The sequence below is a fragment of the Asparagus officinalis genome, chromosome 9, assembly GCF_001876935.1.
Source record: "Asparagus officinalis chromosome 9, Aspof.V1, whole genome shotgun sequence".
Taxonomy (NCBI): domain Eukaryota; kingdom Viridiplantae; phylum Streptophyta; class Magnoliopsida; order Asparagales; family Asparagaceae; genus Asparagus; species Asparagus officinalis.
Window position 1 is genome coordinate 19,561,506 of NC_033802.1, and position 24,023 is coordinate 19,585,528.

At 35.4% G+C, this 24,023-nt stretch overlaps 2 protein-coding genes and 1 long non-coding RNA gene across 5 annotated transcripts; 1 reads left to right on the forward strand and 2 right to left on the reverse strand.

Annotated features, from left to right (window-relative positions):
- Window positions 9-10,078, forward strand: LOC109824533. Of its 3 annotated transcripts, none has more exons than XR_002242672.1 (3): window positions 9-197; window positions 288-398; window positions 10,037-10,078. It is a non-coding gene; the product is annotated as an uncharacterized LOC109824533 (long non-coding RNA). The 3 variants fall into 3 exon arrangements; XR_002242671.1 differs by lacking the exon at window positions 10,037-10,078 and adding an exon at window positions 631-875; XR_002242670.1 differs by lacking the exon at window positions 10,037-10,078 and having other exon boundaries at window positions 288-875.
- On the reverse strand, window positions 2,386-3,142 carry LOC109824532 (30S ribosomal protein S17, chloroplastic). The gene has a single exon (XM_020391151.1). The coding sequence runs from the start codon at window positions 3,134-3,136 to the stop codon at window positions 2,609-2,611; it is 528 nt and encodes a 175-aa protein (XP_020246740.1). The 5' UTR covers window positions 3,137-3,142; the 3' UTR covers window positions 2,386-2,608.
- On the reverse strand, window positions 19,909-20,490 carry LOC109823266. The gene has a single exon (XM_020389551.1). It carries the CDS (start codon window positions 20,488-20,490, stop codon window positions 19,909-19,911), a length of 582 nt encoding a protein of 193 aa, XP_020245140.1.

The window sequence follows — 24,023 nt, forward strand, 5'->3', positions numbered from 1 at the left end:
ACCAGAAACCACTAAAGCAAAAACTTAAGAACATACCTCGGAAAATTAAAAACATACCTTTGTCCAAATTATTTAGTCTGAATTAGTTCCTCAAGAAGATTTGTCAATGAAGTTCTCAACTCATTTCTGCTGCATGATCCTCATCACCTTCATTCTCCTCACGCATAATGTATTTTCATCTAGCGCAGTTCCTGCAGGTAAGCCATCTTTGTTATTCCAAAGTAACAGCATAAAATATTTCAAAGGAACTTCAAGATTAGCAACAAATTTGAACTTACTGTTTGCAGATAGAATCCAGGTTCAAACTTCTCGATGGAGATTACTCGAACCCAGACCTTATCATCCGCCACCACCGTGGGTGGCGATCAAACCACCAATAATCCACTATTGACTAGAAAGTGAGCTTCTTCCTCTATTATGATTAGCTGGGTATTTCAACGCTGAAATTTGCTTAAAACAAGGGAAAATCAATTAGTAAACTACCAAGTCATTAAAACCGTGGCTTTACAAGTTTTCTACTTTTTCTTTGTGAAATCTATCTATGGCCTGATTGTGATTTCACCACTAAATGAAATCTTATTTGGATATGTCTGACCACATGGTGCCTTTTAAACAAACACGTTCTCTCAGGAAGTGCTTATTGGAAATGAAGCTGATAGTGAAGCCCATGTTTTAAACCTAGAGAAGATGTGTTTGTATATATGTGAACAACTTTCAGCTTCCCATATTTATATGCCCAAGAATCCATGATTATCAAGTGCTGGGTCAATTTATGTTCCAGATGTAAGAATTATTTTTTTAAATGAATGGTTTAGTTGTAGCATGATACTAATTTGGTTGAATTTTCTCATCTGAATTCTGTGGAGGTCGCTATATATGCTCAGGACTTGTTGAATAGATTGTTCCAGTGGTCGATAGACACCAATACAAATTTCACTTTAAGTGTGGATTGAGATTGCTGCACTGTTGGTTTTGGGACCTTCCATTATGGGTGGTATACTGTAAAACTTATAGCTAAATTTTATAACCTCTATATATAATAAAGCAATATTAGTACATGTATGTGTGAGTAAACCAAATCCTTCCAGACATAACCTATTGTTAGTGTGTGTGCGCGCGCACATGTGTTTTAATATACATATCTTTCTGAAAGTATGCGCACAGATGTGTGTATAGGATAGTTCCAGATACATACAGCAACAGATATATTGACATATATAACAGATTGGCAGCATTTTATGACAAGCGAAAATGATTGATGACAATAAAATACCTAATGAACCGTAAGACATAACAAAATATTTTACAATGTTCACACAAATAACAATTAGACTTTCTTTTTTTTCTTTTTTTCTTTTTTTTGGAGGAAAAGGGAAGATGACCAGAATGCAATTGTCAGAAATCCTATCTAAAATCATGAGCCACTAAAGACCAGAATAAAGTTACTTCACATATAGAAGAACCAAGACACATATGGTCATACTACTACATGTTTACATGAGCTTAAACTGTCAAGGAACAAGTAATGCAACCGCCATTTAATTCAGCAGACCTTGCATCAAATCTAAATAAGATAGGTATCAAATGAAAAATCTAATATTTTAACCATAAACCATAACCCTTAGGCATCAGATGAGGACACCTAGTCATCATCAAAGTACAAAGTTAAAGAATAATCACCGCATTTCACCTATTTAGCAATTGTGAAATGTAGACAGCACATATTCTCATAAAATCTCAAACATATCAACAACAAAACAACAAAGCTACATACAATGCAACCATAATTCTTCATTATTCTCACAAAATATTGAAAATTACTACCACTTAGACAATGATGCAGGACGTCAAGACAACAATCAATAATTAAAATGATACTCTGAAAGTAACTCCCCAATCTAATTTATTGAACTTGGCAATCATCACATTCTCGCGAAACTTCAATGCCTAGACTACAAAAGATAACAGATGAGAAATCGAACACAAGAAGCTTTCTGCAAGAAGGCATCTCATAATCTCACAAACTCTTCAATATAATAAACATAACCCAATAATGTGAAACAGTCAAAGAGCAATTTTCTAAGATACCCATCATTTCAAATTCACCATACTCTTCACAAAAGAATCTCATCACAAAATAAGTTAAACCCCTTACCTACATTCTATAACAAATACAAAAACAGAAGCCATGCATATCTTTTACAATTACCAAGGCCACAACACACGTCAAATTGCAATTTTGAAAGATACTCATCATTTCCAATTACCCATATCTCACAACAACAGCTCCTTCACACATACTACCAAACATGAAACACCTTACCTACAAACATATTCTCCTCAGAAGTGGACACATCAAAATGCAGTTTTAAATGACACCCATCATTTCCAATTAACCAAATTCCACAGCATTTCATTCGCACAATGTATCAAACACCTTACCTACAAACCATAAAGCAGTAGAAGACAATAATAAAGTTTACACAAAATAGACACATCGAGATGCAATTTTGAAAGATACCCATCAATCCAATTACCCAGATTCCACGATAATGTATCCAAAACAAAACTATGAAACACAAATTCCAATTACCCATCGGAACACAAATCAAACAGCCTCAGTCTGCGTCGGCATCTCCCTGAGCTCCGCCGGCACAGCCTCAGGCGCCTTCGGGGCATTCCTCGCGATCACCGGGATCGCGAGAAAAGTCTTAGTCTTGCTAATAGGCCTAATTTTTTCAAGCTGCACGTAGTCCCCAACATTGAACTTGTTCTCTGGGTCGTGAGCTTGGTACCTCTTCTTGATCCTGACCCTGCGCTTGTATTTGGGGTGTGGGGCCAAGCGGACGACCTCGACGGCCACGGTCTTGTCGTTGGCGTTCTTGACGACGCGGCCTTGGAGCTTTTTCATGGCTTGGATTAGGAGGGTTGAGGGAGGAAAAGCGGAGGTTGAGGAGAGAGTGGGAGGTTTGGGGAGAAGGGCATTTTGGGAAATTGAGGAGGCGGCGTTGACAAAGGGGGAGGGATGGGGCTTGAGGGAGGATAGGTTGAGGAGGGGGGAAGTGAGGAACATGGTGAGGGTGGAGATAACGGAGGCTTGAGAGGGAGCGTTAGGATAAGAGGGACGTAGTTTCATTTGGGGTTTGGGGGGCTTTCGATACATATACCCCTCAATGCGTGTTTATTTTCAAATTTACCTCTTAAATCCTCATAACTTTTTTTTGTTTTTAAGAAACTAGCATCGTGGCCAGTGCCGAGCACGGGCTACCCTTAATTTGGTATTTTATTTAAGGGAGTTAGTCATCTAGAATTTAAAATTGGAACTGGAATAATCCGTGGGATAAATTTTTAAGGTGTTAGTCACATAGAGCTAAAACTCGAACAAAGTTTTACAGTGTTAGTCAAGTAGAACTCTAACAAAACTAGAATTGGGATAATGGTACAAAATTATCCCACTTTTTTTATTTTTCTATACAAAAATGAGAGTTCTGGTCTCTCAAATTATTCCAAGTTCTAGCTTAGAACTATGTGGTAAAGAACTAGAACTCATATTTATTTTATTATTTTTTATTTTTTATATTTCTTTTTTTTCTTTACTTCTTTACTATTATGGTTATCACCATCATTAGACAATCATTATAATAATAATTGTCAATATCTTGCAGTCTAACTAAAAGTTATTTAATAGTAAAGAACATTCTTGTAAGCAATTATCAATCAATAATAGTAAGTTTAAAATACATTTAGTCTTTTTCCGTAGAAAAAGACACCAGAGTTCGATTCTGGGGTATTCTATCCTAAAACCTAAGTAGTGATAAGTCTGCGCTTAACCCGCGCTGCCGGTTAGTTCTTAACCGTTAAAAAGAACACCCGCCCACATATTCAATATTGTGGCAGGTCGCCCGAAATTCCTATAGCCCTCAAAACCCTTCCCCACGTGACCCGACGTGTAAAAACAAAAAGAATTCCCAAAATGCCCTTTGATTTAACCGCCTCCTATTTATGTATATCATTCCTCGTCGATCGTGTCATCTCATGCAGCTGGTCACTCTATCAAGCCAGATATTAGAGAGTGAACAGTAGTACTGTAACATTAAATGGTGATTAGAATGTAGTTTTGGAGGGAAATAACCTCATTTTCCTCCAAATTATTACAATTTCCTTTCCTACCCTGTAGTAAATCCATCTCCTCCCCCCTTGCTTACCCCAACTACTCTCTTCCGGCCACTTAATTCTCCTCAATAAATCCTTTTTGATTTTTCAACTACTCTTCTTTAAAATAACGGATGGATCCCTTCTTTGCATGGTTACAAACACAAAAAGTAACGTAGAGCGTGAGGGTGTTTTCGTAGTTATCAACAAGTCTACAGAAATCATTAGCTTAAAATATCAAGTGTCCCAAAGGCCTAAACTACCATTGCAATCTCTTTCACTGAAATTCATATCCGAAAGGGAAAAAAAAGTTCAGTAACATTCATATCCAATACCAAAGGATAACAACAAATCTATAACATTAACAACCAATCCCTAAGCTTCACAACCAAAGATTAACCTTAACAACCAATCTGTAACCTTAACAATAAAACCCTAAGCTTCATAATTAAAGTCTAACCTTAACAACCAATTTGTAAACTTAACAACCAATCCCTAAACTTCACAAACAACCTAACCTTAAGAATCAATCTCCAACATTAAAAACCAAGAGTTTCAAAAAACTTACAATCCCTTTTGTTCCTCGTATGGAACTATGATTAGGTTAAATACGATATACAATTTGTTCTCGTTGAAGCTAGCTTTAATGTAGTTTAAGGCTTTAACAATGTTGAGCACAGGTTCCCAATGTCCAGATCATTCTCTCAAGGAGTCATAATGCTTGGCAACATTATTTTTTACATCAAACTCCAAGAGATGCCAATGATCTCCTTGGACAATGGGAACTAGGAGGTTAATAATTCCTTCATCGATGAAATTTTTGATAAAGATTTCATATGCATCTCGGTAGTCAGGTCTTTCCACATGTATTGTATATTGTAATCAAGAATTAGACTGATCAGAAACTTTTAACATAGATTGAAATAGATAATAGATATATGCCCTAGATATATATACTTACTGAAAACAAAACAAAGACCAGCCCATATTTTTTGCGACATGATTCGTTCTATGGCATGCTCTGCCATTCACGTATTGTATCAAGTAGCGCATCAGTATCCTATAAGATGTCAAACAATATATAAATAATAGTAATATAAAAGATGATAAACAATAATTATTAAGAAGAAATTTTATCTTACTGAATCATCTAGTCGACCGCCACATAAAATATTAAGATGCTCAAATCGGTCAATAGATGACCATTGACCTTTGTACACTTTAATCAAACTGCAAAAAGAATGAAAAAATTAATATAGTTAGCAACATATACGTAATCTTAACAACCAATACCTAAGCTTCACAACCAATGCCTAGCCATAACAACAAACCTGTAACCTTAACAACCAAATAGTAATCTTAATGACAAACCAGTAACTTTAACAACAAATTTGTAACCTTAACAACTAAATCGTAACCATAACAACAAACCAGTAACCTTAACAACAAACCCGTGACCTTAACAACCAACCTGTAACCTTAGCAACCAAACTGTAACCCTAACAACTAGTTGATAACCTTAAAAGTAAAGTTATAAAATTGTAATATGAGCTAAATACTGACTTGTTACAGCTACAAATGCAGAAATGGTTTTGAACTTTATTCTCCTCTTCCGTCAGTAGGGCAACAACATCTGTCGACACCTTCTAATTATGAAAAAAATTGGGTGCTTATCATAAAACTTGGTGATGAAGCCTTCAAAAAAGGGAATCCCCATGTTTAAGTTATCCTTGTACTTTTCTTCTTCCTTGCTCATAGGGGAACTCATGAGGGTTTTCCAGATTGAGTGGGGATCACCATGTAGCCCAGCAGGCAACAATTCTATTCCCTTTATCTCCACCTACTCTTCTCCTTTTCCACCACTTCTATAATTTCCTTTTTTTCCCCAAAAATTATTTTTCTTTCTTCTTCTTCCCCTCAGTATAAGGGGTAACTATATGTTTAGAAGGCTTCATCGTTCTTTTTGCTCTACTTTTTTTAAGGGGTGTGGGCACCTTTGCATCCCTCTTTCTCTTATTCAATTTGATAATAAGAGGAACATATTCATCCTTAAAAAATATGTCAACTTCTGGTGGAGGGACATCCCCTGGTAGAGGTTGAGGGACTTCCCTCTCAATGTCAATGCCAGCCACGATGTGTGGAGTGCCTGATTCAAAAAACATTCAAAATATAATTATGAAAAAATTTAACAACCGCTATCTAACCTTAACAACAAATTCATATACTTAACAATTAATTGATAAACTTAACAACCAAACCATAAACTTAACAAAAATCTGTATACTTAACAATCAATCCTTATACTTAACAATCAATCCCTATACTTAACAAGAAATCCCTAACTTTAACAACCAATCTGTCACCCCAACAACTAATATCTAACCTTAATAACCAATTTTTAATTTTAACAACTATAAAATATAATCCACAAGTAATAAAAAAGGGATCTAACCTATACAAGTTTGCAACTCCATCACTAGGCTGGACACTTCTCCAGTCGGCTCCCTCTTTTCCTTATTCATTTTAATAATAAGATGAACTTCTTCATCCTCAATAAATATGTCAGCTTCTGGTAGAGGGACTTCATCTGGACAAGGACCTTCCAGCTCGATATCAATGTTAGTTATATCAGTTGGTGGTAAATCCTCTTTTGGAGGGACTTCCCATGGTAAAGGGCATTCGTTCTCCTTATTAATATCAGTAAAGTCTAGTTGAGGGACTTGCCTCTCAATGACAATGCCAGCTACGATGTTTGGAGTGCATGTTTCTAAAAAAAGAACATTCAAAATATAATTATGAAAAAACTTAACAACCGCTATCTAACCTTAACAACAAATCCATATACTTAATAATCAATCCATAAACTTAACAACCAATCCCTTAACTTAACAACAAATTCGTATACTTAACAATCAATCCCTATATGTAACAATCAATCTCTAACCTTATCAATCAATCTCCAATCTTAACAACAAATCCCTAACTTTGACAAGTAATCCGTAACCCTAACAACCAATCTCTAACCTTAATAACCAATTTATAATTTTAACAACTATAAAATATAATTCACAAGTAATGAAAAAGGGATCTAACATGTACAAGTTTGCAGCTCCAGCGCTAGGCTAGACACCTCTCCCATCGGCCTCTTATTGTTATATACAGTGAGACTTCTGCATCGAGCATCACTTAGTTCCTCTCTCAGCCTCCTCACTTATGCAGACAGATAAGCCACTTTCATAGATAGAGAAGTTATCTCTAGTCGGTCGGCAGCAATCTGATCTTTGGGTTTCTTCTCTCGCAACGTAATTTTTGATTCAATATCGCGATACTCTTCTAATAGCTTACTTGCTGAGGCAATTCCATTTGATCAACTGCCTCATTCTGCTGCTTGACCGCTTCATCAATATTATGTGGCGTAGTCTATACAATGGACAGTTAGAGTATTATTAAAAAAAGAATAATTAAAAACCAATAGACACCATTAACATAACATTTATAATTCACAATTACTACAATGCTTACCCATCCTTCAAGAATGATATTATCTTATGTCCCCTTTTTCTTTTTGAGAAGAGGTTGTCTTGGGCCACGTGCCCTACCGGCATCTCTAGCAGCCAGTTCCTTATTCTTCTNCTCTCTCTCTCTCTCTCTCTCTCTCTCTCTCTCTCTCTCTCTCTCTCTCTCTCTCTCTCTCTCTCTCTCTCTTTATTCTTCTCTTATTTTTTCTTCTTCTCTTTCTCCTTCTCCTGCTCCTTCCCTCGCAAACCTCCCTCAAGACTTTGAACTTGGCCCTGGAACTGTGCAAGCTTTATAGTAGTGTAGAACCCCGTATTTAGTTAGAAGTATATGTGAATTATTAGTGATAAATAATTCTATTTGTGGTAAAAGACTTGAGGTCATGGATATGCTTGGTAACAAGTTATTAGATATGTACGAGTGTGGTTTCATAGAGTTCCGTGCATTGGTTTTGGCTGAATAACAAAACATGCACGAATCTGGATATTGTGTCTGCTCAGTCGACTTATGAGTCGACTCATGAGTCGACTAATGAGTCGACTGATGAGTCGACCAATGAGTCGATTGATGGGCTGATTTCAAGTTTTTCTTTTCTTTTGCGGGTTTGGTTTGGTTTGTTTCGGGTTTAACCGCTTTCATATAAAACTCTCCTACCCGAAACCAGCCCTAAGACTCATCAGACCCCAGAGAAAACCCTAGCCTCCCTCTCCCCTCAAACCCTAGATTCGTTCTTGGTGATTTTGGAGGAGTTTCGGAGGAGTTTTCAGCGGGGTTTTGTGGTGCTGTCAAAGGGGGATCGTCCTCTCATCAGATTCAGGAGTTTGCAGCACATCAGAGGCAAGTAACATCTCGCCCAATCCTACACCCACTGTTTGTATAGCTTTCTTGAGTTTTTATTTCGGATTTTTGAGCCTACAACGTATTTTTGTACATAAAAATAGATACTTTACATTATGAGATGCAAGATCTATATTTTTCAGTTATAAAAAGCTAGATGCAAGATCTATATTTTTCAGTTATAAAAAGCTCACAAACGAATTTGTAAATTAAGATCCAGATCTGAAAATTTGTTTAAACATGAGGTTATAAAAAGCTCACAAACGAATTTGTAAATTAAGATCCAGATCTGAAAATTTGTTTAAACATGAGTTTCAATGTGATTTACTATTTTCAATACGTTTTAAACATGTTTATATGATTAAGGTTTTAATGTAAGTGATCACATGTAAATCCCTTTAGTTTCAATTGATACACATGAGTTAGAATTGGAAATATATTGCTGGACATGATTAAAGAAAATTTTAGTTAACGTTTTTGCAGATAATCATCGAAAGCAGAAAACTAGAGATTTTCTGCTAAGTCGACCAATGAGTCGACTCATGAGTCGACTTATGAGTCGACTGAAGAGTCAACCAATAAGTCGACTGATGGGGGAAAACTTTAGTTTTGTGTTTTGTCTGGTCAACTTATGAGTCGGCTGATGAGTCAACCAATGAGTCGACTAATGAGGAGTTTTCTTCTTTTGTATTTCTTCAGTTTTGAATCAGTTTGAGTTATTTCAGTTTAACTGAAATTGTTTATGTTTGTTTATTGTTGCTGCGTGCTTAAATATGAATGAGGAGTCGCCTCGAATGACGGGTATTAGAAATTAATGTATAACCTGTATCTTTACATGTGAGATGTTATGCGAACACGAGTTTAGGTTTGCACACCGAGACACGTGAGAAATTAGGGTATATGCACCTGTTCATATAACTCATCTAGTCTATGTGTTGGGCAATTATGATGTGTAGTCCATGTGTTGGACACTTATCACTTTCAGTCCATGTGTTGGACAGTTTATATATACAGTCCATGTGTTAGACATCTACTACATCAGTTTAGACCTTGAGAGTTAACACCTATACTTGCATAGGCTAGACACGACACTTATATGAGTTACGACACGACACAATAATTTAGTCTGGGATGAGTTTGCCTTCTTCTATTAATGTTCTTGTATTAGATTTTGGGTTTGGTATTTAGGGATGTACAATTTGAGATACAAGGTATATACATGAGGGTTTCCTTATTTGGATTATTTCGCTCGACGTACCTATGCTCGTGTTATAACTTCCTAAATACTAAAATCCTCTTATACATAGGTATTTACAATCTGAGCTACATGGTATATACATGAGGGTTTCCTTATTTGGATTATTTCGTTTGACGTACCTATGCTCATGTTGTAATTACCTAAATAGGATTTATGATTATATATATATATGTTATAACTGTATTTTCTGTATACAACGAGCCCTTTTTCCTTGGGGTTGGTTGTGATGTTGCTCGCTAGCGCTTTGACGCTCGTTGTCCCTCCCCCTTTCAGGTAACGAGCTAGGAGCCCGGAGAGTCGCAGGTTGATGGCGAGATACTCTAGCTTCAGCTATTCTATTATAGTTATATTTTACTTTTGAGCTCCACTATAGACTTTTGTTTAGACATTTTGAGAGTTATTTCTAGAAATTGTAAAGGCTGTGTGCCTTATTTCCTCTTTTTTCAGACTTTATGTATTTGAGACTTGTTGAGGAGTTCCAGTTTATTCATTCCAGATATTGACTTGTATTTTAGTATGTTAGATGATGAAATATTAATCTGATCTCTATTATTTCATCAGTTGACTCTTGTGTTATCTTTGACTTGCTTTTGTACCTACACCTGTTATTGACTCTACTAGAGAGATAGCAATTATGATGGTGAAACATGTTATTGCACGGTGTGGTGAATGACAGGTTTGACATTCTTGGTTTCACCTTGGACTGCAGCCTTGTGTGAACCCGGGGGCGTCACAAGTAGCTTGCCTTTCTTTAGCTACAACAGTGGTCAATCTCAGGGATCCCACAACATCACCCAGTTTCACCTAATTTGTGAGGAGAGGCCACGACATACTTCCTACTACTAGCTTCTTAATGCTAGTAAGTTCATAGTACCACAACTCCACATGAGAGAAATAAAATCTAAACAACTACCCTTTAACCTTACAACAAATAAGCAACAATAACACTAAATCCGTAACCTTAACAATCAACTTGTATCCTTAACAATAAATCTGTAATATTAACAACTAACCCGTAACCTAAACAACCAATCTGTAAACTTAACAACAAGCAACCATAATAAAAAAATAGTAACCTTGACAGCCAACTGGTATACATAATGACTACCAATTATACTTAAGAACTAAACCCTAATCTTCACAATCAATAATGCATATAATTTACTCATTGCTCTAAACAATAAAAAGTAGAATTACTTACACAAACAAGCTGGGTACACCCTTACAGATATACAATCTTCTTTCCTGACTCAGGACCCTTCAATATATAGGTCTCCTAAGCAGTGTTATTTGCATGTTCCATGTTGTCAACATACTTGAATAAATGCCTTGGAATGCCAAGAATACTGCTTGGACATCAGTTCATGCTCAGCTGATAGAGGATCTATAATAGAACAAAGTCATTCACATCTTGACGATCAATTGATTGTACAAGCTTCATGAGTAGATTCTCAACATGGCGTCTGGTGGGTGCTAGAGGAGGAGCCTTATTGCTAAAAAACCTCGACCAAATTCTATTTTTCCTATCTCGGTTGGGGCTAACAAGATCCCCCTTATTGGATAACCATGTATGGCTCATTACCCAGTCAAGGTTGAATGAGCACTCAATGTCTTATCAAGTTTTTGTATCAGTGAAGATAAATTTTATCTTTTTCTCGTCCTACTATCTCAGAACGTGCTCAAAAGTGGAAAGATCAAGATCAGGAAGGCCAAAATGAATGTAGTGTTTGAATACACTATCTTCGTAGGTCTCCCAATGCCTTTGCCCCATATGTTGCACTAAAGTATGCATGAATTCATAGTACGCAGTGAAGCTGGAAGTAGGCCGCAACTCAGATGTGAACTTTGCCTTTTGTATGCAAAGCAAAACCACAAGGCATAAATAGTTTGAAAATAATCTATAACCATAACAATTATACTGTAAACTTGACAAAGAAATTGTAAACTTAATAACAAATCCATAAGCTTCACAACCAAAGCATATCCTCAATAACCAATTAATAACCTTAACAATAAAAGCATAACCCTTATAAGTTAACAGTAACATTCGCAACTAATAGCCACAAGTCAACAATAACCTTCACAATTAACAGCCGCATGTAAATAGTAACCTTCACAACAGACTCATAACCTTAACAACTAACGCTTAACCTTAACAACTAACAGGCCATATGTCACAACTAAACAATAACCTTCACAACAGATCAATAACCTTAACAACTAATGCATCACCTTAACAATAAAAACATAACTCTTACAAGTTAACATTAACATTCACAACTAACAGACACAAGTAAACAGTAACCTCCACAACTAACAGCCACCCGTCAACAGTAACATTCATAATTAACACCCGCATATAAATAATAACATTCACAACAGCCTCATAACCTTAACAACTAATGCTTAATCTTAACAACTAACAGGCCACATGTCACAACTAGACAGTAACTTTCATAACATATCAATAACATTAACAATTAATGCATAACCTTAACAATTAATGAATTTCCTTAACTACAAGCTAACATTCACAACTTAATAGTATCCTTCACAATTAACACATCATGCAACATCATAAACAACATAAATTTTACGGTAAAAATCACTTTTTTCTACTGTCGTATGCTTCTCTTTAGCTCCTCTCTGTAGATCCAGGAGCGCTCTAGAGGCGTTGTCGGTGCTAGTGTTTCCCTTTAGATCTATACGCTGGACTAGTTTTTTGAGTTGAGCTGGACTTGTGGTAGGATGAGAATGACTGGCTATAATGTCCTCTAGAACATCAGCAATTGATGTGCCAGCTTCAATCCACTCTGCTATGGTCGAAGGTCTTTTTGAGACAACATACTGTGATGCATCATCGTCTTCGCAGAAATTGACAAGGACGACTACTTTGGGAATTGACTTGCCGGGCATTTTCTGATTATGCTCTAGAGTGGGTTGATTTAGGGATAGGGTTTTGTAATGGGGATAATGCTTTGGAGTTGGTTCACTTGGACAGAAGAGAGATGAGATAGCACGATCGACGAGGAATGATATAGATAAACGGTAGGTGGTTGAATCAAAGGGCATTTTGGGGGCTATAGGAATTTCGTCATGGTTTTGGGGGGCTTTGGAAATGTTGACAAAGTCTTGGGGCGGGGGCAACACTTAAATTGGTTTTGGAGGCTAGAAGCAATTTTCCTTTCTATTTATTTTCATCTTCTGTTATCGTCCACTCCTAACACCATTCGAGTGTGATAATCACATTTTATTACATTTTACCCTCATTATTTATTTTGTTTAAATAAAAATGTCACTAATAAACACGTTTTATCTTAATTTGCAGGTTAATGAAGAATTAATGAACTAAAGCTCAAAAAGAACTCAAAATTTCACCTTTTTTTACCTTTTATTGAAGCTCAGGATCAAGCAAAGCAATCTACAGAAGTTGAAGAAACAATATTCAAATATGAAAAGAAATTAAGTGAAAATCATCTTCAAGATGTTAGCCACAAAAAATGGTGATATCTCTCAATCTAGAAGGCGAAATTTAATATATAATATATAAAAATCACCTATCTCGATGAGATGAAGCTAACTATATTTTTAGAATTTTTAAATTCTAATCGGTCGGCCAATTGAATGGTCAATCGGTCGGCCAACCGATTGGTCAACCGATTGGCTGACCAATTGATCCGTAACAAACTTTTTTTATGGTTAACATTTGATTCTTGGAGCCTAAGTAAAATCCAATGGTTCTCATCCATTGCTGTAAGCTATAAATTGGGGTAAAGTGTGAGGGGTTTGAGTGTGAAACATTTTTGTAAGAACTCTATTTGGAGTGGAGGGTTACTCTTAATTGAGAAGACCTTCTAAAAATATAAATTTTTATTGTAATTAATAAAATAATTCTTTCACCTATTCATATTTTCTTTTCTTCTCTTTGTTTGATGATGAAGATGAGATGAAGATAAAGATCAAGATGAAGATTTGCCTTTATCAAGAAGCTATAACCCTCTTGGAATGTAATTTTTTTTTCTTTTATATTTTTATTTTCTTGTAATATTTTTTTATTGCTTTATATATTCAAGGGGCTAAAACCCTCTTGAATTAGATTTATTTCATACCTTGTAGAGTAGATTTATTTTCATGTCTTTATTTTCTTACAATTATTTTGTAGTGTAGATTTATTTTCTTACATAGTTTAAATTATATTTTTGTACTATTCGCCAAGAGGCTAGAACCCTTTTAGGAATTAGTTTTTATTTTTGTTCATTTTTTCCTTTCATTATCTCACTTAGAGGCTAGAACCCTCTTTGGAATTAGTTTTTATTTTTATTCTTTCACTTAGAGGCTAGAACCCTCTTTGTAGTTAGTTTTTATTTTCATTCTCTTCCTTTTGTTTCTTTATTTTTATTTTCTAAGATGTGGAACTTATTCTTGCAGGAATTTTAGAATTTCATAAAACTAGTCTAATTCTTTTATGAATTGTGAATTATCTATTAAACTTAAAATGATCATATTTAGGTTAATTAACTAGAGAACTAATTGGTAGGAGGAATTCTAGAATTACTATCTACTTGTTGTTCTTTTTATGAATATTAATTTAGCTTAGATGATAATTTTATAGGTTATACTTTTCTTAAGTGGTTTGATAGTTTATGCTTAATAAATCTAAAGTAAAATATGATAAAAAGAGAATGGATCATATTTTATAATTAAAATTGGCTAGTGGATTCAATTCTAGATTTCTCATATCTCTAATAGAATCCTCCATCTTTTACTTTCTTAATTTTCCTCTTTATTCTTGATTTTTGTTTTATTTGTTTCTTGGTTTTATTTTTCTTTATTTTCTTCATCTTTCTTTCTCCACTATCAATCTAGTTTTGTTTTTATTTACATATAATCACATCCACACGCTTTATCTCTCTACAATCACACATTTATCGCTCCTAATTGTAACACACAACTTAAGAATCACTTTTGATTAATTCCTACAATACCTTGCTCGTGGGATTCGATATTTTTCTATGCTATAACTTGATTGTGCACTTGTAATCTCGACATATTCATAAACATCACATCAAGTTTTTCGCAGTTGCTAGAGAAGGTGCTTATAAGTAGGATTTTTCTATTTTGTTTCTTTAGTTTGTATGTTTTCTTGTGAATAAACTATTTTGAAGATTGGACTAAGGATTAAAGATTGGACATTTACTTGTGGTAACTCTTCTTTCCAGTATTTTTAATTCCACCCATTTAGTTAGTTCCTCACAAGTAGAGACAATTAGGTTCTTTAAAAAAAAGAATTTTTTTTACTTTTGTCAATCATAATAAAATTCACCCTCCACTTGGACATTTACTAACAAGATAATAAATTCAAACAAGAGCTTGTTTGTTAACCTTAATTTAAAAAATAAAAAGATTTTATTTTAAGCATCTTTTTGTAGTTGCTTTTAATTCCTAGAGTTGCATTGCATATAATAGTAGGAATTCACCCAAGTGATTTGAACATCTTGATTTGACACTCACTTGAAAATATTCTTAAGGGCAAAACCCCTAATCAAGGTAAGGTGAGGGATTCATCAACCTTTTCTTAGCCCACAAATCACTAATTCCTCACTCCACAAACCCAAGCCTTTTAAAACTCATTAGACATTGGCTCTTAAGGACTCGAGCTCATTAATGAACAATAAATCCTTAAGTGAACCGGTTTAAGTTTACTTGAATCCATTTGTGTATAAGGCAAGGTTTAGGGATTGCGTAAAGTACTCCGCAAGGAACAATGTACTTAATTGATATTTGATCTCCCTCTAGTACTATTCTTACTTGGCTAACTGATCAAGTAAACTTCAATCTTTTTACTGAATGAGTTTTTGGTTAGGAGCTGGTCTAGTTGAGTCTAGGCTTAACCCTCGAATTAAGAGTGATTGACACAAAGTGATTGCTCTTGATTTATTTAGTTAGATTTTTCTTTTATCCTTTTTCACTTTCATTTAGATCTTTTAGTTAAAAAAAACAGAAAAAACTTTTATTTTCTTTGAATTTCTTTCAAAAAATCTAAAAAGAATTTGTTTTAGTGTATGCAACTTTGGATTAGGGATAATACAAATCGTTCAATTTTTATTGAACCGTCTTTTTAGACAAATGACATGGCTAATCCACCCGTTCTTCAATATATATGTTACCCAACTAAAAATACAATCCCATCTTGCATTAAGCTTTCCAAGGTCAATGGAACTAATTTTGAGCTTAGACCGTATTACATAAACATGCTTCCAAAATTCTTTGGAAATGAAACCGAAGACAATTACATTTTGAGTTTGTAGAAGTTTATCTTATGATTAAGATTAGAGAACTATCTAAGGATGCAATTAAGCTTAGATTCATTCTATTTTCCCTTAAAGAGAAAGCCAAGAAATGGCTGTATAGCTTACCTACAAATTCTATCTCAACTTGGGATGAATTTGTCACCTTTCCTCTGAAGAAAATTTGTCCTATCCACAAAACAGTTAAGTTTAGAAACAACATTCAAAACTTTAAGATAATCCCAGAAGAGCCATTCTGAAAGTATTTTAATAAATTTGGGATCTTCTTATCTAATATCCTCACCACGGTCTTGAGAAATGACGATTATTGTCAAATCATCTACGAAGAAATTGGATTATTCTTCAAAAACTTCCTTAGAATCAATGTGTCAAGGGGATTTCATGAAGAAAAATACCAATGAAGCTTAAAAATTTTTAGAGAGTTTATCTGAGAAAACCATACAATTGGAATACTGTGATGACAAGGTTTCATCAATTCCCCAACCCAAATTTAGTGGTCTATCCCTAGAGATAAACATAGCCTCTGAAGCAAAGATGGGTACAATCATGCATAGGTTAGAAGCTTTAGAAATCAAAGGATGAGCTCCAGCTCAAATCAATCAACTTTCTATCTCAGGTTATCACAACTGTCTTTCTCCATCTCATGTTTCAGAGAAATGTTCATTCTTAGAAAACAATCAACCACTAGGCCAGATAAATGCTGCATTCTAGCATCTTGTGAATGACCCATTCTCTCCAACTTATATTCCAAGTTAGAGAAATCACTCAAACTTTGTATGGAATCAGGAAAACTACTACGAATATTAAAACTTCACTCCCTCTTCAAACCAACAATTTACTAGAGGAAACACAGTTCCTTTCTATTTTCAAAATTATTTTCAGCAACCAAATATGCCATATCCAAATCAATCTCCTCACCATCAATATTTACATCATATTCCTCCAAGTTCTAATTATGATAAACGTCTCAATATTCTAGAAAAGGATTTTGAGACCATGATTAAAGCTTCTACACAGACCACCAACTTGTTGACTCAAACATACAACACTTCGAATTCCTTCATACAATCAACTGCACAAATTCTCAATTTCAACACCCAAGCCATAACTAGGTTAGAAACCTTACTTGCTCAACTAGCTAGTGCTATAAGTGAGAGAGAAATAAAAATTTCTTAGTCAGCCGATGCCCAATCCTAAGAACACTGAATCAAGTTCAACCCACCAAGCTCAAGTGAATGAAATCCATTCACTAAGGTCAGGAAAATAGGTCGATAATCAAGTTAGCATGCCTCCTAGTAAAACTCTTGAACCTAAACAAATTCTTTCTCCTTCTGATAACTCTATTCAGTAATCACTCCCTTCTAATGACCAAGAGCCTAAACCCGAACCTGAGCCTAATTTTGTTAGGTATAAACCAGTTGCTCCCTTTCGGGATAGACTAAGACCTAGGAAATACTCCCCTCAGGATAAGAAAATTCTAGAAACTTTCAAACAGGTTAAGATCAACATTTCTCTCCTAGAAGTAACTGAACAAATCCCTTCTTAAGTAAAATTTGTAAAAGATTTGTGCAATAAGAAGAGAATAATAAATATTCTGAAGAAAGTCTTTCTTGCTGCCAATATTAGTGATATACTCTCAAAACTTATACCTTTGAAACATAAGATACGGGTTGTCCTACCATCTCATATGTTATTGGAAATAGCTTCATTGATAAGGCACTTTTAGACTTAGGGGGCAATATCAATTTGCTCCCTTATTCAGTCTATCAGCAATTAGGTATAGGAGAACTAAAACCATGAATCTTGAGTTTGAGGAAATTTCTAAAGAAAAACTGATTGTATTAGGACAAATTTTCATTAATAAGGAATCTAAGTTTAAATCTGAGGCTTTTAAAATGCATAACACCATTGATACCTACCTTCAATTACTACAAAATTTATTGGAGCCTTTGGAATACACATAATTTAAGCACCTTTTTGAGTTTGTCATTTTAGACTTTTTTAAACTCCAGGGTAGAATTTTATAGTAATAAAATATCATTTGATGTAGAATACGAGCTGTTCATGTTCAATTTGTTATTCTACATTTTCACTCTTTGTCTCATAATAATAAAAATAATAAAAAGAATTTATTCTTCTCTCATTTGAGAGTTTTTTATTTTTTTTTAAAAAAATAAGAAAAAACAAAAAGAAAAAAAAGAAAAATAGATGTGAAAAAAACAAAAAAAGAGAAGAAAAAAGAGCTATGAACCTGTGACGCCCCTGGTTTCACACAAAATTGTAGTCCAAGATAAACCCAAAAATGTAAAACCTGCCATGCACTCAACATTGTGCAACAACATGTTTCATCATTATAGTAATATCTCTCTAGTGGAAGTCAACAAAAGAAATGTGGGTACAAGCAGATAGAAAAAAGGTAAAAATACAATGAACATAGTATAGAGAAGAGATCCAATAATAAATATAATCATGTTCCAATAGAAGAAAATAAGTACATCTAAAAATCTAAAATAAGAATAATAATTCTCTAAACACAAGAGTCAACTAAAAATAGTACTAAGGCACTCAGCCTCAAACATGAAATACATCTCTAAAGAATGAAAACAAATAATAAGTTACCGTGGAGCACTAATTAACAAATAAAACTTGATTTAGTATAATTAGGGTTTAATTTTCCACATGAAATCACAATATAAAGATTTGGGGAAATCTATAAAACTCTAACATGTTTATGTTTGAAAATCATCATGAAAACAAATAACTTTAACAAAATCTCATATTAGATCTACTTCAAATCTTAAACCCAGATCAAAGAATCTATTTTATAACTTTTTAAATTAGAAAGATCAAATCTTTACGTTATACAGATAAAAGGGGTAATCTTTACACATAAAATAGGTTTTAAAATCCAATAAAAACTAAGAAAACACGGATGGGATTGGAGGAGATGAAACTCGTCTCAAAATTTTCATGCTGAACTCCCACACACTCAAGAACTCGATCCTCCCTCACCGAAGCTGTCGATCTTACTATCCACTTGGCCTTTTTTGCTTCTTAAATCTCTCCAAATACTCAAACTGATGGATTAGGGTTTTGAGAGGAGGTGGCTGTTATTCAGAATGTGAAAGATGAAAGAAAAGAGAGAAATTCGGGTATAATCATATAAATATATATGATCAAAGAAGACCCGAACTGATCCAATCCGAAACCCAAATCTGTGCACCCATCAGTCGACCGATGCTAATAATCAGTCAACCGACCAATGTCCATCGGTCGACCTATTGCTAGGGTCGGTCGACCGACCAGAGGTGTTTTTAGCCGACAGTTTTTCATGTTCATACACATTTATACACATGTATATTTATTTATATGTACTTAATCGATCTCAAATCGATTATAATCATGTTCATTTATCCCAGAACAATATCAACCATAATAAAACTCATTTAATATTATTTATCATAATATTTTAAAATTACGGGGTTTTACATTCACCCCTCCTTAAAGAGAATTTTGTCCCCGAAGTTCAGTAAATAATTATAAATCACCAGGTATGTGTCATTTATGCAATATTTACACTTAACATCTAGAATGTGAATACTCTCACTTAACCTCTAATTTAACGGAACTTGTACGTCGGGCAAAAAATCCAAACAAGGAACCCTCCATGTATATACCATATGTTCTGAATGTTTAGGTGTTAAGTGTTAATACCCACATTCTAGCGTGAAATGTAAAAATGCGGCTATATAGATAAAATGAACACTACCAATACTATCGTTAACAATATACCTGCTCGAACAGGTGTGGGTAATCGCAACGCATATCCTCTTCGCGCTACCAAGTAGCTTCTTGAGCTCCTTTCCTGTTCCACTGCACTTTAACTAATGGGATCACTTTATTCCTAAGTTTCTTGTCCTCTCTAGCAAGAATGTGAACTGGTATCTCAACTCTAGTCAAATCCATCTGAAGTTCTAAGTCTAACACATCAACCACTCTATGCTGCTCCTCGTCGCGTAAGTGTTTCTTAAGCATCGAGACATGAAAGACACCGTGTACACCCGACATCGATGCTGGAAGATCTAGTCGATACGAGATGGCTCCGACATGATCAATAATCCTAAACATACCAATATATCTTAGGGAAAACTTTCCCAGTCTGTCGAACTGTTTGACTCCCTTCATAGGAGATACATTCAATAAGATGTAGTCTCCAACTTGAAATTCTAAGGGTCGTTGCCTCTGATCTGCGTAGCTCTTCTGTCGACTCTGGGCTGCAAGAATATACTCCCGAATTATCGCTACCTTCTCTGTGGTTTCTCTCACAAGATCTAGTCCAAGCAGTAAGCTATCCTCCGACTCCACCCAACAAATCAGAGATCTATATAGCCTCTCATACAACGCCTCATAAAGAGCCATACCTATAGTTGATTGATAACTATTATTATAGGCAAACTCAATCAAGGGTATATGATCTTCCCAACTACCTTGGAAATCCAACACACATGCCCGAAGCATGTATTCCAATATTTAGTTGACTCTCTCTGTTTGGCCATCTGTCTGTGGGTGAAAAACACTGCTATAAGCTAACTGGCTTTCAAAAGTATTATAGAAGATCTTCCAGAAATATAATATGAATACTGAGCCACGATCTAATACAATTGTCTCTGGAACTCCATGCAATCTCACAATCTCCCAAATAAAAATTTTTACATAAGTCTCCGCCGTATGAGTTTTCTTAACTGGCAAGAAGTGCGCTCACTTTGTCAATCGATCAACAATCACCCAAATAGAATTATTTTCTTTGTTAGACATCAGCAAACTCACAATGAAATCCATTGAAATATCTACCCATTTTCACTCAGGATGGGTAAAGGTTGTAGGGTACACACGGGTCTCTGATGTTCTACCTTCACTTGTTGACAAGTAAAGCATTTAGATACATACTCCACAATATCCTTATGTATGCCGCTCCACCAAAAATGTCTCTTCAAGTCTTTATACATCTTAGTTGTACCCGGATGTAACGTGTATCTGGTACGATGTGCCTCATCAAACAATTCCTTCTTCAACTACGGACTATCGAGCACTACTAACTGGCCTTTCATTCAAAGACCCCCATCCGATCCAATGGTCTAATCTACCTTGGGCTCTTTAGAAATTTCTCCCTTTTGGGTTTGAATCCAAGAGTCCTCCAATTAAGCACTGACTACTCTATCAACCGATGATGGTTGTAATGTTAACACGCCCAAAAATGCACTGCATCCACCAACCTCTGGTATGAAGTCAAACTGACTGAGTGTAAGAATGTCTCGGTACAACGAGCATCTCAAAGCTACAAGTTTATGTCTACGCTTCGTACTCAATGCATCTGCTACGACGTTCGCCTTCCCCGGATGATACTGAAGTGTGAACTCGTAATCCTTGATAAACTCGACCCATCGCCGCTATCTCTAGTTGAGTTCCTTCTGAGAAAAGTGGTATTTTAGACTCTGATGACCTGTAAATAACTCGAACTGAACCCCATAAAGATAATGCCTCCACAGTTTAAGTGCGAAGACCACTGCTGCCAACTCTAAGTTATGAGTGGGATAAATCTATTCAAGAGTCCTCAACTGCCGCGAGATGTAAGCCACTACTCTCTGAGTCTGTATCAAAACACCTCCTAGTCCCGATAATGATGCATCTGTGTAGACAACAAAGGACTTGTCACTGCTCAGAATAATAAACACTGATGCAGTAGTCAACTTGGCCTTCAAAGTCTCAAAGGCTTTCTAACACTCAGACAAACTAAACACCCTTCTTTGTAAGGCGTGACAGTAGGGCAGCAATCTTGGAAAAATCCTGAATGAATTTTCTATAGTAGCCCGTAAGTCCCAAGAAGCTACGAATCTCTGTAACAGTCTTTAGCGGCTCCCAATCAAGAACTACCTCAACTTTAGCTGGATCAAATGCAATACCCTCCTTGCAAATGACGTGGCCCAAAAATCTAACTTCTGAAAGCCAAAACTTGCACTTGCTAAACTTCACATACAATCGATGCTCTCGTAAAGTCTGTAATGCTAAACGAAGATGCTACTCATGCTCGGCCTCTAACTTCGAGCAAATGAGGATGTCATCGATGAAAACAATCACGAACCGGTCTAAATATGGATCAAAAACTCAATTCATCAAATCCATGAATACTGTGGGTGCATTAGTTGGCCCAAATGACATAACAAGGAATTCAAAGGACCCATACCGAGTTAGAAATGTCGTCTTAGGAATATTCATCTCCCGTACTAGCAACTGGTGATAGCCAGATCAAAGATCAATCTTTGAGAAACACTATGCTCCCTAAAACTAATCGAATAATTCATCAATCCTCGGTAACAGATACCTATTTTGAATGGTGACTTTATTCAACTCACGATAATCAATGTATAGATGAAGACTGTCATCCTTCTTCTTCATGAAAAGGACTGATGCTCCCCATGGAGAATGACTCCGGTGAATAAATCCCTGAGAAATGAGCTCCTCTAACTGAGTCTGTAACTCTCTCACCTCAGCAGGTGTTATACGATAAGGTGCACGGGATATCGGTGCTGTGCTCGGCTGCAACTCTATGCAGAACTCAACCTCTCTCACTGGAGGTAATCTAGGTATGTTCTGAAAGATAATCCTGATACTCTGAGACTACTCTAGTCTCGTACAAAATGGCACCCTGATCCCGCAACGACACCTCCTTGATGTATGCCAAAAATGACTCCGCAAACTGTTTTCCCTATGAGGTTGTTACAATCAATTCAGTCCCATCGAATAACCTTATATATGTATATGTATATGATTCAACATAAAAAATTTTAAAAATGCACGTAAGTATGAAAAAGGGATTAACTCCTAATCTTAGTGACAATAGGCAACGGCATTTTGCCTAAATAGTAGACACAGGTGATAAATAAGAGAATACTAAAGATTTAAGCCATAGAATTTCTCAATTCTGACACAAGGTACTTATTAGATTGAATCAAATGATTTTGCCGTATCCAGAATAATACCAATCTAACCCATTTCATGAATAAAATGTGACTAATTAACCAACCAACAAAACTACTTGTTACAAATAACATCTTGTTGTTGTATCGAAACATAGAAATGTTGACTAATCTGGCTAACGTTGAACTTGGTAAAATGAAATGGTTGAATAATTGAAAAATTAGATTATTCAGGAATACACATTGAATGCTGAGATTACGCATTGAATTTCTGGTAGTAGATCCATAATCAAAAAAGTTTTTGTGATTGTTCCAGAAGAAATGAAACAAAAGATACGGTAGAACTAGGACAGTTATTGTATGAGGTCTACCCAATGCTAGATGCAGAGGCGCATAATAGATCGATATGAACATCATGAGCTACCACGTAATAAAACCAGTTGTTGCCGATACCTCCTTCTTGGTTCCTTCTTCCATAACCCGAGCTCGGAGAAGGAAGAGATAAGAGGGCCCTATGGTGGGGGGAAACGCCTACGAAAAGATTGCTTGGATTTACGAAAGGGTTGCTTGGATTTATCCATGGTTTATTCCTTATCTCTAAACTTCTATTTCTTTATTCATTTCAGATCAGTAAGAAGTTCTAGATGAATTGACAATTTCAATTCAAATCGAATAATTCAACCTATTCCACATTAATAGGAGTACATTTATGTTTCTGCTTCACGAATATGATATTTTCTGGGCATTTCTAATAATATCAGGTGCTATTCCTATCTTGGCATTTGTAATTTCCGGAGTTTTAGCCCTGATTAGTGAAGGACCAGAGAAGCTCTCTAGTTATGAATCAGGTATAGAACTAATGGGAGACGCTTGGTTATAATTCCGAATCCGCTATTACATGTTTGCTCTAGTTTTTGTTGTTTTTTATGTTGAAACGGTCTTTCTTTATCCATGGGCAATGAGTTTCGATGTATTGGG